Source organism: Sycon ciliatum, chromosome 7, assembly GCF_964019385.1.
Source record: "Sycon ciliatum chromosome 7, ocSycCili1.1, whole genome shotgun sequence".
Classification (NCBI taxonomy): domain Eukaryota; kingdom Metazoa; phylum Porifera; class Calcarea; order Leucosolenida; family Sycettidae; genus Sycon; species Sycon ciliatum.
This window is the reverse complement of record NC_088649.1, coordinates 35,336,923-35,355,024: the sequence shown is the minus strand read 5'-3', so window position 1 is coordinate 35,355,024 and position 18,102 is coordinate 35,336,923. Positions and strand designations below refer to the sequence as shown.

Genomic DNA, 18,102 nt, shown 5'->3' with positions numbered 1-18,102 from the left:
ACCCTAATATTTCTGGTGACGATAAACATAACACCATGACGATAACCCCTAATTTTAATTTTTCTGCAGACAATAACCCTAGTAGCCCTCGTAACCCTATCACCATGACAATCCTATTACCATGCCAACTCTACTCGTTTTATGTGTGCGGGTGCTACAGTTGAAGAAGTTCTCGTACCATTGCTTTTTGTGTACAGATCACCACAACAACACTCAGAAAACCCAACAGTCCATTTCAAAACTATATACGCGTAGGGTTTTTGAAATATTTCAAATTTGGCTGGAACGTTTTGAGAATAGTTTTCGGAATATTGCTCAGGTCCGCTCCACAATTACTCTCATGTAGTTTCTAAATGATTGGATAACAAACGCCCAATTTGGAAAAAATTATGCACAAAGTGATCACAGATTTTATGTGGTATACATGTAGATGCTGGCATAACGGTTTGGCTAGGTACGCGTCTATAGTTTTGAAATGGACTGTAATAAGCATCTTACATGTATGTGTGTACAGGTCCTACATGTATATACCCTATTAGCAAATATTGTTGTTATGTGTACAGATCCTATCGTTATGCTAACCCAATCACCATCGCAGCCCCCATCATATCTACTCTTCAAGTTTGATGACACCCGTAATAACTCAATCACCATCACAACCCATACGTGTCTACAGGTACTGTAGAGTTGTTGAAAAAAATCCTCCCCCCGATTTACCTAACAGCAAGACTTAGTAAACTATTTTACTTACCTTGCACGAATTTATACAACAATTCAATCGGGGGGAGGGTCATGCTCATCGCCAGGTAAGATGCACATGTGCATTCACGCGCAGATGCATGACGATAGTGTTGCAGCTGCAAACGATGAAAAATTACCAAACAAATAAATATATCTATTAGATGGACTCAGACTACGAGCAAGAATTGTGTACGATCGTAATCGGGTAGACATGCAATGGCCGACGATCACATACCTCGTACGAAGCAATGGCGCAAGGAGATGAAGAGGGATGTCCATCTCTTGTCCGACTAAACGACTAGGCTAAAATAATTCCAGGACTACATGAAAGAAAGGAACACTGTCACTACGAAATGATTTGAGGAATTGAAGATCGCTTCAATACACGTGCACACCAATTGCTCCGATGAGTTTGAAATTTTGCATCAAACCACAAAGTGTAGTCATATGGGATCTGGCTGGACTGGAGACTACTCTACTATAATACTATACTATACTACTGTACTTTATAACACTCTATCTCAGACTGCACGCAATTATGGGTTGTTATGATAGTTATATTGTCGGACTCAGAGAAGCACAAAGAGGACTGGGATAATTACAAGGAGAAGACTCGGAGAACAACAAGGAGAACCACAATAAAGGCACAAGGAGAAGCACTGGGAGAACAACACTGCGCAAGCGCAGCCTTCCGGGTATAGAGCAGGGAGTCGTAAAAAAAAAAGTATTTTACGACTCCCTACTATAGAGGTGCATGCAGTGGGAAATAGGGTGAGCGGGAAAAGGGGCGCACGCAGTTAGTGAGACAGGGTAAGCGGGAAAAGGGGTGCATGCAGTGCAGTGCATGCAAGGGAGGCAAAAGGGTCAGCAGGGCAAAGGTCAGCCGGGAGTGCATGAATGGGTATGCCTACATGTAACAGTATAGACTTGATTGATTGGAGAATTCGTCGAATGATGTTATTATTATTATTATTATTATTATTATTAACTTTTATTTTACTAGGGTGTTTCCCACAGACCTATGGTCTGTTCAAACCAGAGGTTATAAAGCAAAAGAAAGGTGAGAACCGCAGGAGTGAGAATAGTAGGAACACAAGGTGTTACCATAAGACAAGCAAGAAGTGTCAAGGTAAAACTACTACACTCTCCCGGCCCCATAGGAAGCCCAAGGTTCTATTAGATAACACAATCCAGTTAGGAGATGCAATTGTGGAAAGGGGAATATTAAATAATCACTCATGCACATGCATAACCACATTGAAGTGTAATCCAACTCAACTTCATCACTCTCACAAGGAGATGACGCAAAACTATATCAGTCTATAACATAATTATTAACTATCTCAGTAAGAGATGCATATGGCTCAGCCCAGTTAGATCAAGGCTGCTGTCGTTGTGAGGCTAGATAGTTCTGCAGCGGTTTAATATTCCGACCAGACTCATCACATAGGTTGCCAGCGGGCTCCCACGTAGCTTCGCTGCTGGGGTAACCCTTCCAATGCACCAGGAAGTGTTGCTCACCACTGCGGTGTCGGTGATTCAAAACGGCTTCGACAACATAGCGTGTGTGTCCATCTAGATCTGTGAAGGGCGGAGGCGGGGGTTGGTGTCTTCCAGGAATCGTGTTCTCTTCGTAGCGTTTAAGAGCAGTGACATTAAACACGGGATGGCAGCGAAGTTCACGGGGTAGTTCCAAGCGAAAAGCATTCGCTCCAATCTTAGCCTGGATACGATACGGACCAAACCACTTGGGTTGCAACTTCCGAGAGGGCTGGCCACGAGCTTCCGGGGTCAGTAGAAAGTCTCTGTAGACAAGAACGCTATCACCAACCTTCAAATCACTGGGCGTTCTCGTCTGGTCTGCGTATAGAGCTTGCCTTGCCTGGGCGTCGAGCATAGCATCTCGAGCTATCCTTAGTGCGGCTTCCTGCTCATGAAGCCAATCGACCGAATCACTCCTTTCCCCTCCCGTAAGAATGAATTCGGGTGGGGACTTAGGGTCAAACCCATAGTTCAGATAGAACGGTGTATTAGCTACAGATGACTGTTGTGAACTATTTATTGCAAACTCGCAGAGTGGTAGAAGCGAATCCCAATTGTCCTGTCTCAAGTTCACAAATGCTCTTAGAACATCTCCCACTTGCCGGTTAACTCTCTCTGTCAAACCATCCGTTTGAGGGTGGTTAGCAGTGCTGAATGCCAATTTAGTTCCTAGCTGAGAGAATACTTCTTTGAAAAAAGCTGCAGTGAATCGTGGATCGCGATCGGAAACAATGGTTGAGCTCAGCCCGTGCAGACGAAACACGTTTTGAATGTACAGTTGAGCGCTGCCCTTAGCATCAATCTTCGAGTTTGTTGGAACAAGATGTACGCATTTCGTAAGTCGGTCCACAAAGGTGTAAATTGCGTCGAAGCCACGAGAAGTAAGGGGCAATCCAACAATAAAATCCATTGAGATATCCTGCCAAGGACTATTAGGTATTGGAAGTGACTGGAGAAGCCCTGTTCGGGGCTGACCTCCCTTCGTTCGCTGGCAGAGATCACAGGTTTTGACAAATCTCTTGATATCGAGACCCATTCGGGGCCAGTAGAAAAAACGTGCTAGGCGGAAGTACGTTCGATCACGACCCGGGTGGCCAGCCGTTGCACACTCATGGTGTTCTTGAATGAGCTTTAACCGGACACCGCACTGTGGTATGCACAACCGGTTATTGGGGGATGCCTTGAGGTACAAGCGATCAGTGGATTCGTCCCAATAATAGCGATCATGCAAATTATCTCGGAGAGAATGCTTCAATCTTTCTATGATGGGAGTTAGCTCTTTGTCTCTCTGGTAGGCATCTGATATTGTATTGGACACGTCATCATTCATTGCTAAAGCATACTCAATAGCATTCAAACGTGGTACTGCATTCTCCACGAGGTTACTCTCATGGAGATCTGGGCGACGCGAAAGGGGATCTGCAGGGTTCTCTCTGCCGGGTCTGTGACGGACTGTGTAATTATAGTCAGCTAGGAATTCAACCCATCGCGCCTCTCTCTTTGTAATGCTTGGTTTTGTTTTCAGATAAACTACCGCCATGTTGTCTGTAATGACCTCAAAGTGTTGAAAGAGGTAGATGCGCCAGGTCTTTAGCGCAAACACTACGGCCAATGTTTCTCTTTCTGTAGCTGTATAATTCTGTTCCGCAGCAGACAATTTTCGGCTAGCATAAGCCACTGGATGCCAGGCATCTTCCTCTAGTTCTTGGAGAAGAACACATCCCAAGGCGAAATCGCTTGCATCTGTTACCACTCTGAATGGTCGGTTCACATCAGCCAGCCGCAATAGGGGCGCATTCAACAAGGCATGCTTTAGCGATTCAAAGGCATGTTGCCGAGAGCTGTTCCACTCGAATCGTGCATGTTTTCCCGTTATCTCCTCTAAGTTCTTAGAGAGCGATGAGTATTGATCTATGAATCGCCTAAAATAATTCGTAAATCCAAGAAATTGCCTCACCTCTGTGACGGAAGTCGGAGCGGGCCAGACCTTTACTGCGGCAATCTTGTCTGGGTCAGGGGCGATGTGCAGTCCATCGATGCAATGTCCCAGGAACCGCACACTCTCCACGCCAAATTCACATTTTGACCGTTTGCAAAATAACTGGTTGTCCCGGAGCACGCTCAATACCGACCGGACATGCTGCATATGCTCCGACCACGTTTTGCTGAAGATGAGTATGTCATCTAGGAACACGACTACGAACTCCCTCAGATATGGTTGAAGAATCGTATTCATCATGGATTGAAATGTTGCCGGTGCATTGGTGAGACCAAATCCCATGACCCTAAATTGGTAATGCCCAAAGGGAGTGTTAATCGCGGTTTTGGGCACGTCCTCAGCTTGAATGCGAATCTGATTATACCCTGATCGGAGGTCTAGTTTCGTGAAGTACCTAGCGCCCTGTACGGTATCGAATAAATCATCCACATTGGGCAAGCACGCCTTGTTCTTAACAGTTATCTTGTTTAGCTCCCTCCAATCGCAGACCATGCGTAACGAACCATCAGCTTTCTTGACAAAAAACACCGGTGCACCAAAGGGGGACTTACTTGGTTCTACGAAACCCTTTTTCAAGAGTTCTGTGAGCTGTTTCTTCAATTCCTCCATTTCTGGCCTGGGCAGGCGATAGGCAGGTCGCGATGGGGGTGATGAGCCTTCCTCCAGGCGGATTTCGTGGTCTACAGACCTCTCTGGTGGGAGTCTAGCTGGCAGATCATCCGGGAAAAGATCGTCATAGTCACGGAACATGGCCTTGAGATCTGGGTGCTCGTTCTGAGTGGATTTGTCGGGAGGTTCCTTGCCAATGCCGTCTTCTACGCTGACCCACGCCAGAACACCTTCGTCTCCACTCCTAAGGGCATGCCTAGCCTGACGACCAGATATGAACATCGCCTCCACAGGAGCGGTCGGTTCGCTTTGACTGGGCGACGCACAAGGCAAACCATTCGAGTTCAACCTGACTTCATTCGTCCGGAAGTTTATGTCTGGATTGTTACGCGTTAACCAAGGTTTCCCCAATATAGCGTCATAGCGATGAAGGGGGAACACCGTGAAGGTTTGATTATCGCTGAAGTCGCCTACGATAACCTTCAATTCATGGGTCGTCTCCATGGGAAACGAGCTTGATGCTCCATCAGCCAGCGTGACATTCAGGTTTTCCGAGCCAATTTCGGTTGGCAGGTTAACTCTCCTGGCAAACTGTTCGGCAATGAAATCATGGGTCGAGCCCGAATCTATTAACATAAGCGCGCGACGACCGTTGATTTTGCCTTCTACACGCAGGAGCTCATGTTCCGTTTCCACATTGACGCTGGTAACCTGGGCCTCAATAGTTGGTGTAACATCTCGCTTGAAATTGGCTTCGGAGCATTCAGCATCATCGTCAACATCCTCCACAGCGAGGCTACTGAATCGGTTACGGGTAGAGACGGAGCACACACTACACGCAGGTGATGCCTTTTCTTGCTGCGTCAGTAATCGCATCGGCCTTACTGACGTCCACCGTTTGGGTGATCTCGATGCTGCGGGCAATTCTGGGCCATATGGCCTGGTCGACGACATGCGAAGCAGCCCCCCTGGGCTCGTAATGTCTCACGTTCCTCGGGGCTTAGTTTTGTTAGCTTTTTGCTACCTGATGGTGGTGCGAATCCCGGCGCGGTCGCCAGTGGTGGTCTGCGCTGAAATCGGCTGTCTGAGGCGACTGCTAGCGCTGACTGAACGGCGGCTGACAGTGTAGTGGGGTGTTCCTTCACTACCAAGGTCCGCATGTTACCGTGCAGGCCGTTGACAAATAGCAAGGCTCTGGAGAGTTCGTCAAGTTCCGGCACCTGTAAACTTAGCCGAGAAAACTCCGTTACGTACGATTCAATTGACCCACGCTGTTGGATAGAGAACATATCCAACCGCACTCTTTCCCCATCATAGTGCGGGCCATACACTCGCGCTAGGGCGCTTTTCAAAGAATGCCAATCCGAAAATTGCTCACCTGCTTCCAGGGAAGAAATTAGCCAAAGACGCGCATTCCCAGCGAGGTAGCTAGCCGCAAAGTTAACTTGGCTCTCCGGGTCACCTTGAGGTGAGCACTTCAAGGCTAACTCGACCGTAAATACCCATTCTTTGAACTCGGAAGGGTTGCCATGGAAAACATTCGGTTCTCTGGTAACGCGTTTGACGCTCGGGCTTGTCTGGGAGAGAGAACGCGATCGACACTGGGCTAGATCCGGAGGACTTGAGCTTGATGTAGCAGGTAATTGATGTCGTCCAACTGTAGCAGCCACGTTGTCCCGAGCGCAGCGGATCTCACGGAAAGCGGCGTATAGCAGAGCAGTAGCGGCCAGGAGCACAAGGCACGTCAAAGGGCAAACGATGATCTCAACCATCCTCAAGCTACCAGTGTAACAGTATAGACTTGATTGATTGGAGAATTCGTCGAATGATGTTCAAACCAGAGGTTATAAAGCAAAAGAAAGGTGAGAACCGCAGGAGTGAGAATAGTAGGAACACAAGGTGTTACCATAAGACAAGCAAGAAGTGTCAAGGTAAAACTACTACACTACAGGGATGTGCAGATGTGGTGCTGTTGTGGTGCTATGCAGGGAGTATTATAGCATTATCCCATGGTACGGTACTATATGCCTGTTTCAGCAAATCAGGAGCCTTGCTGACCGGGAAATAATAGCCAATACAATCCCGCGCGAGATGATATTCATTATTAACTGGGTTCACTTTTACCGTACCTACTACGGTGCACCCTGCATTGGCATGCCCCCACCCCCTCTCGATTCGATGCAATGCATCTTGCCACTGGAGCCTTTCGATCAGAACCCAGCGACAAAATGCACTACACAGAACCGTGAGAGGGTGGGAGCATGCCAATGCACAGTGCACCGTCGGTACAGTAAAAGTGAACGGAGAGAACTTACCTCCGCGACTACGACCAAATCCAGATTCCACACAAACACCCTGACCCTGCGCCCCTAGCCACGGAGGCCCTGATACAAGGTGTTCCCCCTCCTCAGCCTCATCCGGTCAGGTTCTCTGGTCTCAATCGTGACTTGGTGAGAAAGGCGGTACTCAACACTCATGGCGCAGCCGGCCCGTCAGGTGTAGACGCTGAGGCATGGAGGTGGATGTGCACAATGTTCTCCGATGCGTCTGACTCGCTATGCGATGCGCTGGCAAGCTCTGCTCGAAGTGTGGCGACCGAATTTGTCGACCCCCGATCGCTGGAAGCGTACCTGGCATCCCGACTCATCCCCCTCAACAAGAACCCGGGGGTAAAGCGGGATTCACAGAAGCTTTTTTGTGATGCGACACGCGATGCGACGCGATCTGCGATGGATGCGTGCAATGCGAACTCGCGAAATACCATTCACAGAAGAAGTCAGCGATGCGACAAAGTTTTGCTGATTTGGGTACGTCACCATGATATTCGCGCGGTTTGACACAACTTGTAAAAATTTATAGGCAACTCTTGCACCTTTGTACAACTTTGCTGTAGAAAAGGTCAAAATCGTACACCAAATCGCTTGTCGCATCGCATCGCATCGCAAAAGTTGAGCCAAGCTCAACTTCTGCGATGGCCTGCGATGGCCCAGTTGCGGCAGTTGCGTGGGGTGCGACATGGCTGCGCGCGATTTGGGGTTTTCCCGGTTTCGCGTCTGTCGCATCGCGTGTCGCATCGCAAAAAAGCTTCTGTGAATCCCGCTTAAAGCCCGATTCACAATACAACTTTCTGCGACGCGACACGCGATTTGCGACAGTTGCGACAAGAAACTGCCTGTCGCGAGCTGTCGCAACCTGCCGCAAGCTGTTCGTAATGCACCTGTCGCAGAAGTTGAAGAAAGTTCAACTTTTGCGACATGCGACACGCGACATACACAAATGGAGTACAATTTCGACCCTGGGTGCACGTGCAGTGTACGTGCAGTGCACGTGCATAGTACTACTTGTGCATGAGGATGTCGCAAACATGAAGAATATTGTGAACCGTGTGTCGCTGTCGCAGCTCGTCGCATGTGTCGCAAGTCGCGTCGCAGAAAGTTGTATTGTGAATCGGCCTTTAGACCCATTGGGATTGGCGAGGTGATGCGGAGAGTGGTGGGCAAGGCCATCCTGTACGTAATTGGTCAGGATATTCAAGAGGCAGTTGGCACCCTTCAACTCTGTGCAGGCCAGGACTGCGGGATCGAGGCGGCGATACATGCCATCAAGAGTACATAACCCCCCGGGGGTTATGTACTCTTGATGCCATGCAGCAGGCGTTCGACCAGGAGGATACGGTCTTAATGGCAGATGCCACGAATGCGTTTAACACGCTGAACAGGGAAGCATGCCTGCGGAACATGATTGTTACACGTAAATATTATGTTGGCATCAATTAAATATTTGTTCTATTTATCGCATGATTGTACTCAGCTCACACACATGTACATGGCATTTGAACATTGTGTGTGCAATAAGCTGGGCCGCAAGTCACACAATCATGCTGCCTGTGTTTGGACCACACGCCATATGAACTGGCAAAAGCATGGCAGAGGCCTAGAGGGGATACATGTACACTCATGTATATCATGTACAGTGCTGGCAACTGAAATCCGACATGTCAATGTTCATGTTAATGTACATGAACAGACAGTCAGTGCCACGTCGCTTCACTGTACACAAATGCAAGGCACGTACACTGTTTTTTTTTGGATGGCTTTTTTATTTTTTTCCCCCTCCCTCATGCTCATTGATTTCATCGAATAAGGTGACGTCATGATGCGAAACATAGAAAAAAAACGGTGTGGCCTTATATAAAATAAACACACTTGAGAGGGATGAGAAGCGTTAACCGATCATCAGACAGCAAGCTGACCACAATTTTCAGAAGATAGGATTGATATAGGCTGCAAGCTTGGATCATAGCGCGAATGGATGATCCGGGCTGATAGTGTAAGGAAGATTGCGCCACAAAAGCTGCAGCAGCAGCAGCTGTGGCGGTGGCAATCAGCTATACTGATGGTAGATAAGTTACAACATCACACGACAAAGGCGTGTGCGAGCGCTTCTTCTTTGACGGCGCTGTCCCGGCGATGTGTGCTTAGGCGATCGGATAGCTGGCGTCCGTGGCGATCCCGCACATGTTGTCATGGTTACGTGCCGTCCTGATGTATCCCTTGTCTCCCCAGCTGGTACCCCACGTGTTCTTGACCAGCCAGTAGTCCTGCTCTTCCTCAACACCGTAGCCGACGACCAGGGCAGCGTGATTCGGGTAAGCGTTGGTGCACTTGCTGTCGATCAGGACTCCGTGCTTGTAGTAGCGGAAATACGTCAATGGCAATCGACACTGGGCCAACCTGCGATACGACAGCCGGCAGGAACAGAAGAGAACACACAGAGAGTGAAGAGTATTACAATTACATGTATACGTTTCTATACATCGCCGAATGCAATCAAGTGCTGTAGCACTTTCCAAACATCCACAACGCTATTTTACATCATCAGATTTCTTAACGACAACAAGAGTCAATAAGCTGACCGGGAAAGCTGCAACAGCCATGATGACACAGTGGTTGAACACAGGGAGTCTTATAATACCGGTATTTTACGACTCCCTGGTTCAACAGACACGATGGTCCAACAGAGTAGAAGCGCAGTGGGCCGGCCAACAACACACTATGCTGTGGTGCAGCGAGCAGTAAAACAAACAGTTGGTGGACAAGCCATTGATTGTGCACTATCTAAAACCAAAGAGTGGTATATACATGTACAGGGACTAATTTAACCGGTATCGCATCGCAGTTTGCGACGCAAAACACAGTGTCTGCGATTCGAAGTTCGTAGTGAGTCGCGGTAAACTGCGACACAACATACAATCATCATGTTAGCTAAGTATGGCCCTGGACATAGACTTGTAGTGCATGCGTAGCGCATGCACATGTGTAGCGCATGCACATGTGTAGCTTTACAGTGTGTGTGGCTGGTTGGCGCGCCATGCACTGTGACTAGATTAGACTGTGTGTGTGTGGTTGTCCAGCCTGCACTGCAGCATGCAGGTAGATTTTACACCATAGCCTAGGTCTACGCACGCCCGGGCCGCGGGACCATGGCCATATGTCACACTATCTCCGCACGCGCACCGCAGCACGTGCACTTGCCGTGACTTGGAAACTAACTAACTAATAGTAATACTAATAGGGCTTGAAAGTGATGACGTCAAAACGGCCAAGGAGTAGTAAGTTGACATCAGATTTCTATTTTTGGATCCACTAAGGTGTGACTTTGCTATTGCCTAAGTATGTGGGTGCATAGCAACCCACTCATGTCGCATGCAGGTGTGACTTTTATTTCGCCACCAGTTGTAACCCCGCCCCCAGTAGCCAAATCAGTCAGTTTCACTGGCTACATCACCATGCTGTGGGTAAGACCGCTTGAAATGTGCTTGGATCCATACAAAAACTGGATCCAAGTGGATCCAATTTTTGAATTTTTGAAATTGTTGCTATGCTGTGACGTAGCACTTTCAAGCCCTATACTTACTTGAAGTGCAGCCCAGGAAGCACGAGGCGAGTGTCGACAAGTACTTCACCTGCGTTTGAGATATAGACCGCGTTGCTTCACTAGCAGTTGGCATCTCGACCGTTCAGGCCTTATCTTTGTAAAATTCTGCTAGCCTTATTGATGAAGCCTCTTCACTGCCGGCATGTCTGTGAAGCAAGGTACTGTGGACAAGTGGATTGCTGAATTTGATCCCAAAAAAGAATGGAATCGCGCAGAGTCGAGTGGCGGAGCTGTGACCAAGATATTTTGCAAGATGTGCAGGGAGAAGGCGTCCTCGCTTCGTGGTTTGAGGAATTACAGCACGGCGTTCGTTGACGGTATAAGTGGAAGTGCACTGAAGACTGCATTGTCGACGGAAAAAAACTGCTATGCAAAATTGTTGCGTTGCTATGCAAACGTCGGGGTGTGTAGCAATTATTGCTATGCAATTTTTTTGAAGTAAATTAGTCCCTGCATGTATGATAAAGCTTTCTTATCTTTAGCCGGATATGTTCTCCTAAGACACAGCTTCTAATATGGGCCACCATGCAGAGAGTATTCTGTTATGTGTAAGAAAAGTACTCACCGAGGCAACAGCCTCCTGCAGGGCGCTCTCGGACTTGCGCGGCAGCATGTCCTTGTAGCTGGTGAGGGTGGCGCCGACGTGCGACTCCTTGAAGCGGCATGTACCGGCCTTGGCCGTGTAAGGGTAGCTCTCCTCTGTGTCAATGCCGTGGTTCTCGATGATGTACTTGAAGCCATGGTCCATGAAACCTCCGCCACAGCCACGATCAGCCTTCTTTTGGTTGAAGTCAATCAGGTTCTGCTCGGACAGCGATACAAGGTTGCCAGTCTTCTTGAAGTGCTGGCCTTCGGTGGAGCCGGTTGTGCTGAACGCCCAGCTGGAGCCGCATGCACCCTGCGTGTGAGCACACAACATGCACACAACATGCACACAACATGCACACACACACAACACACACACACACACACACACACACACACACAAGTAGAAAGTATTATGGGTGTACCAGCTATGACGTCATCGATGACGTCATAGCGATTTTACCCTAAACCGGGGCGTCTCACGTACGCGGGTCAAAAGGTTACACACTGTCTGCATCAACCGGAGAGTACCAAAATGTCGATAGTTTCCCACTCCTCACAGCGTGCTCAGAGTACTCACAGTGTGCTCGGATCAGGTGGAAGTTTCTGGAATCAACTAGAACCGGCGACAAGTTTGAACGGGACGCGGGGTCCATGGCCATCATCTTTAGCGGTTTTCATATGAATCGCACACGTTTCAAAGAGATGTAGTAGTCACGTCACCGCTTTACCCGCTTCACATCCTGAGCGGCGGACTCCATGATCATCGCGCAGAGTTTTAATGTTGAACTGCACGCATGCGCGCCGCACCCTTCAACCAACGAACAACTGGGCGGGGATAAAAGTGATTGGATCCACCTTGATCAGTCCCATTCAACTATCATCAAGATGCTTTTTTCTTGCTCTACATGCGGAAAGACCACGACCGGCCTCCGGTCGTTCCTGGACCACCTGAAGTCTAAAAACCACAGGAGGAAGCTGGAGGCCGGTCTGCAGCCTCTGTTTCTGTGTTCTTGGTAAGTAATCTGTCGTGCAATTCTCTTTATTTGAAATACCAGAGATCTTATACATGTTTTAATCTGTTTCCTTCCATGCAGCGACAACGAATGGCGTACATTGGCGGACATGAAGCCCCATATATCAACGTCAAGACATCTTCAACATTATACGGAGAAGCTGACCTCATACTACGGGGAAATACCGGCCAACAGCGTTATTACGCTGATACAAGCTGAAAATGATCTACTGAAATTATAATTAAACATTTTAAAACCAACATATCTGTGCTAAATGTGTGTGTCTGGATGGGGGTCGAGCACTCATTCGATTGCATGCTCCGAGTCGATGGGTTTGGCATGTCGAAGTGCAATATGATTGACGTAGTGGGTAGCTGCAAGTTCGTTGAACAGAGTGGAGGCAAACGTATGACAGTTGTTTGTTACAACGTTGTAAATACCCTTGACGAGATTGGAGTCGTAGAGGAAATCTATCAGATCCTGCAGATTTACATGTGATTTGTCAGCAATAATCTCCTCTATCGGAGTTTTTCGATTGGTGCTTCGATAGGAAGATCTCACGCTTGAACGAGTCTTGCCTCTGCATATGCTGACACCGTCGGTGGTTTTTTCCGCCGACCACCACCAGTTTCTCGTTTGAAAGACGACGAAAGCGTGGAAAGCAATAAAATCTGTCGGTTGAAGGTACCACATGGGAGTTTTGTAAATGCCCGCCCAGATGATGGTCTCTTCACCTACCAGGGGCTTGAGATAAGGTTTTGATATCGGCGCTGTCGATTCTCCACGCATCTTGTCCGATTTTATTCACGTTCGGGTGGAAGTACACGGCTTTATCGTAGTTAGCACCTCCAAATTTGTGCACGAGCTCCGAAAGTCCGGACGAGATGTTCGTGCACGAGGCAGACAGGATGACGCAACCCTGTTGACAAATTGAGCATAATGATGCATGACGAAAGCAAGTAGAGTCTTTTTATACCGGCTCCTACGACCAATGAACACTCGTCGGCTCTGTATTATAGACGGATGCAGACGGTGCACCGACGCCCTTTCTAGAACATCATGGACCTGATGCATGCCAGAAAAAAGATGCTATCAATCTCGACAGCGCCTCCTAGGCGTCGACAGACATCTGATTAGTTTTCTGAAGAAAACAAACATTGGTGACTTTCTCTCAGCTCACTTCAACCTTCATCCCCTGCAAGAAACGTTGCATTCCCTGAAGAAATCCTGTTTGTACAAAAGTCTCAACCATGCTATTGCACTATCATGCCTCCTATTCGATTGCAATTATATCGTTCAGAAGCGTTTACGCACCTTCCTTCCACGCAGCATGGTGATTATTCTGTAATATTGTTTCGTGAACCGCTATAATCGTGAACGATTGCGAGAGAGATCAGCAAACTGGACGGCGCGATGCTGGTGCTTTCTGCACCAGTCTCTGGATGAGTTCACTGACATTCTGCGAAGGAAACAGCGACTACGGCGATTTCAATCCGCCAGGAGGCACTCGAGAACGATTGCCCAGGAGTTGCTGGTACTCCGTGACAATTCTCCATCGCATTTTGGTGTTGATTGCAGCACCAGGCCTTCTCTGTGTTGCGCAAGAAGCAACAGGAGTTCTCTGACGACAAACTTTGGACGCGAAATGCGCGAGTCGACTAGGATTTTGAAGCGTACCAACTCACTGATGTCAGCAATGACGTCATAGCGAGTTAACCCTAAAACCAGGGCGTTTAACCCTATTTTTTCCGATTTACGGTAAATTTGTGCGATTTAACCTAAAACCGGAGCGTTTTACATATGACGCCATCGATGACGTAATGCGTTTTAACCCTAAAAGTCGGGCCATATTAACCCTAATAATCCCGGTAACCCTAACCCTATCACCATGGCGATAGCCCTAACCCTATCACTATGATGATAACCCTAACCCTAGTGCAATCACCATGGCGATAACCCTAATATTCCTGGTGACGATAACCCTAACCCTATCAACACGATAACCCTAACCCCAGGGCTGTCACCATGGCAATAACCCTAATACTGTAGAACGGGTAATTTTAGCGACTATTAGCGTTTTCCCATTGTCAGCTGGTTTAGCGATTTTACTCACGGATCACCAGTGCATTACTAATGTCTCAACGGCGACTTGAAACTTTAGCGAAAATGAGTCGATCGCTAAATTCGCTAGGGTTTTTACGTCGCTAATAGACACCCTTAGCAAACAACGTTATGTTGTAACGGTATTATCGTAAGGGGGAAAATACCGTGATTTGGGTTCGACCTTTAGCAAGATGCACGCTATTTTTAGTACGTATTGCCACGAGAATAGCTTTGATTTCGCGCTGTACAACCATTTTTGTCACCATATACGCGATACAAGGTTAAATGCGTACGGACTATGCAATATTTGGCTAAAACACGTACCGTTGGTCACAACGATAAATCAGCCCCCATAACGTTTATACGCTGCAGTTTCAACGCTATTTGGGTGATCAAGGTACGAGTACCGTAAAAATAGCGTTACCGTTGTTTGCTAAGGGTGTCTATTATGACACGTTCTACAGTATTTCTGCTGACGATAACCCCAAGTTAACCCTAAAACCATGACGATAACCCTAACTCTAGGGCTATCACAATGGCGATAACCTGAATATTTCTGATAACCCTGACCCTAACACCATGACCATAACCCTAATATTCCTGATAACCCTATCACCATGACGATAGCCCTAAATTTTACTGGTGGTGATAACCTTATCACCATGACGATAACCCTAATATTTCTGGTGAGGATAAACATAACACCATGACGATAACCCCTAATTTTAATTTTTCTGGAGACAATAACCCTAGTAGCCCTCGTAACCCTATCACCATGACAATCCTATTACCATGTCAACTCTACTCTTTTATGTGTGCAGGTGCTACAGTTGAAGAAGTCCTCGTACCATTGCTTTTTGTGTACAGATCACCACAACACTCAGCAAACCCTACAGTCTATTTCAAAACTATAGACGCGTAGGGTTTTTGAAATATTTCAAATTTGGCTGGAACGTTTTGAGATTAGTTTTCGGAATATTGCTCAGGTCCGCTCCACAATTACTCTCATATAGTTTCCAAACGATTGGATAACAGATGCCCTATTTGGAAAAAATTATGCACAAAGTGATCACAGATTTTATGTGGTATAGATGCTGGCATAACGGTTTTTGCCTAGGTACGCGTCTATAGTTTTGAAATGGACGTTAATAAGCATCTTACATGCATGTGTGTACAGGTCCTACATGTATATACCCTATTAGCAAATCGTGTTGTTATGTGCACAGATCCTATCGTTATGCTAACCCAATCACCATCGCAACCCCCATCATATCAACTCTTTGATGACACCCGTAATAACTCAATCACCATCACAACCCATACGTGTCTACAGGTACTGTAGAGTTGTTGAAAAAAATCCTCCCCCCGATTTACCTAACAGCAAGACTTAGGCCGTGATCGTTTGGTCGGATCCAGATCCAGATCCATCGGATCCACTGGATCTGCAATGATCGATTGGTCGAATCCGGATCCAGATCCTTCGGATTTGGATCCGAGCAACCCTGCCCCGGGAGCAGGGTTGACTGGATCCATCGGATCCAAATGTGACCTTTGTGCGTATATGGTGGGTAAAAATCATTTTTATACTCATTGTCGTACGTCTAGTGGACTTTTGTTGACTTTTCGTACGACGCGGGCGATCAGTACGACTTGTGCCTTTTTTGGGTGACCTGTCAGCGCCATTTTTTACTTCGTCAACATGGCAACAGCCAAGGTCCGCAAAAAAGTGTTCGGTTGATTCTGAAGGATCCGACGGATCTGAGATTTGGATCTGGATCTGGATCCGACCAAACGATCATAGCCTTAGTAAACTATTTTACTTACCTTGCACGAATTTATACAACAATTCAATCGGGGGGAGGGTCATGCTCATCGCCAGGTAAGATGCACATGTGCATTCACGCGCAGATGTATGACGATAGTGTTGCAGCTGCAAACGATGAAAAATTACCAAACAAATAAATATAATCTATTAGATGGACTCAGACTACGAGCAAGAATTGTGTACGATCGTAATCGGGTAGACATGCAATGGCCGACGATCACATACCTCGTACGAAGCAATGGCGCAAGGAGATGAAGAGGGATGTCCATCTCTTGTCCGACTAAACGACTAGGCTAAAATAATTCCAGGACTACATGAAAGAAAGGAACACTGTCACTACGAAATGATTTGAGGAATTGAAGATCGCTTCAATACACGTGCACACCAATTGCTCCGATGAGTTTGAAATTTTGCATCAAACCACAAAGTGGAGTCATATGGGATCTGGCTGGACTGGAGACTACTCTACTATAATACTATACTATACTACTGTACTTTATAACACTCTATCTCAGACTGCACGCAATTATGGGTTGTTATGATAGTTATATTGTCGGACTCAGAGAAGCACAAAGAGGACTGGGATAATTACAAGGAGAAGACTCGGAGAACAACAAGGAGAACCACAATAAAGGCACAAGGAGAAGCACTGGGAGAACTACACTGCGCAAGCGCAGCCTTCCGGGTATAACTAAAGAGCAGGGAGTCGTAAAAAAAAAAGTAAAAAACGACTCCCTGCTATTAAAAGAGGGAAAGAGAGGTGCATGCAGTGGGAAATAAGGTGAGCGGGAAAAGGGGTGCACGCAGTTAGTGAGACAGGGTGAGCGGGAAAAGGGGTGCATGCAGTGCAGTGCATGCAAGCAAGAGTACTATACATGAAAACCAGATGTACTCTTGATGCAAGGGAGTCAAAGGGTCAGCAGGGCAAAGGTCAGCCGGGAGTGCATGAATGGGTATGCCTACAGGGATGTGCAGATGTGGTGCTGTTGTGGTGCTATGCAGGGAGTCAACTAAAATCAAGAGTCCGGGGTTATGGACTCTTGCTGTGTTGTGAAAATCGACCTGCGCACCACGAGGAAACAAAACAAAAAATAATCATGAAAATGTCAAACGTGTATCACGGATTGCGCCGTCGATCGACGCGTCCCAGATCTGATAAAGTCGCGGCGCACTCTGGAGAGTTACGTAGATCCAGGGACCAGATTCTACTCTGTATACTACCGAATCTGCCGTTCTTGCTTGGTGCTACCGATTTTTTTGGATTTTCTGGGAGAATCTGGATTATTTCCGTGCTGCGGACAAATGGCTGTATTTCCGTAAAAATACGGACAAATACGGGCGGTTGGTAACACTGCGGTACTCAACACTCATGGCGCAGCCGGCCCGTCAGGTGTAGACGCTGAGGCATGGAGGTGGATGTGCACAATGTTCTCCGATGCGTCTGACTCGCTATGCGATGCGCTGGCAAGCTCTGCTCGACGTGAAGCGACCGAATTTGTCGACCCCCGATCGCTGGAAGCGTACCTGGCATCCCGACTCATCCCCCTCAACAAGAACCCGGGGGTTAGACCCATTGGGATTGGCGAGGTGATGCGGAGAGTGGTGGGCAAGGCCATCCTGTACGTAATTGGTCAGGATATTAAAGAGGCAGCTGGCACCCTTCAACTCTGTGCAGGCCAGGACTGCGGGATCGAGGCGGCGATACATGCCATGCAGCAGGCGTTCGACCAGGAGGATACGGTCTT

At 47.5% G+C, this 18,102-nt stretch overlaps 1 protein-coding gene across 1 annotated transcript; it reads right to left on the bottom strand.

The window, feature by feature from the left end:
* Positions 1-9,074: 9,074 nt before the first annotated feature.
* On the bottom strand, positions 9,075-13,189 carry LOC135821417 (procathepsin L-like). Its single transcript, XM_065334483.1, is given in 3 exon segments — positions 9,075-9,594; positions 9,596-9,624; positions 11,394-13,189. Coding segments are annotated over 3 exon segments (609 nt in total). The 5' UTR covers positions 11,748-13,189; the 3' UTR covers positions 9,075-9,368.
* Between the last annotated feature and the right edge of the window lie 4,913 nt (positions 13,190-18,102).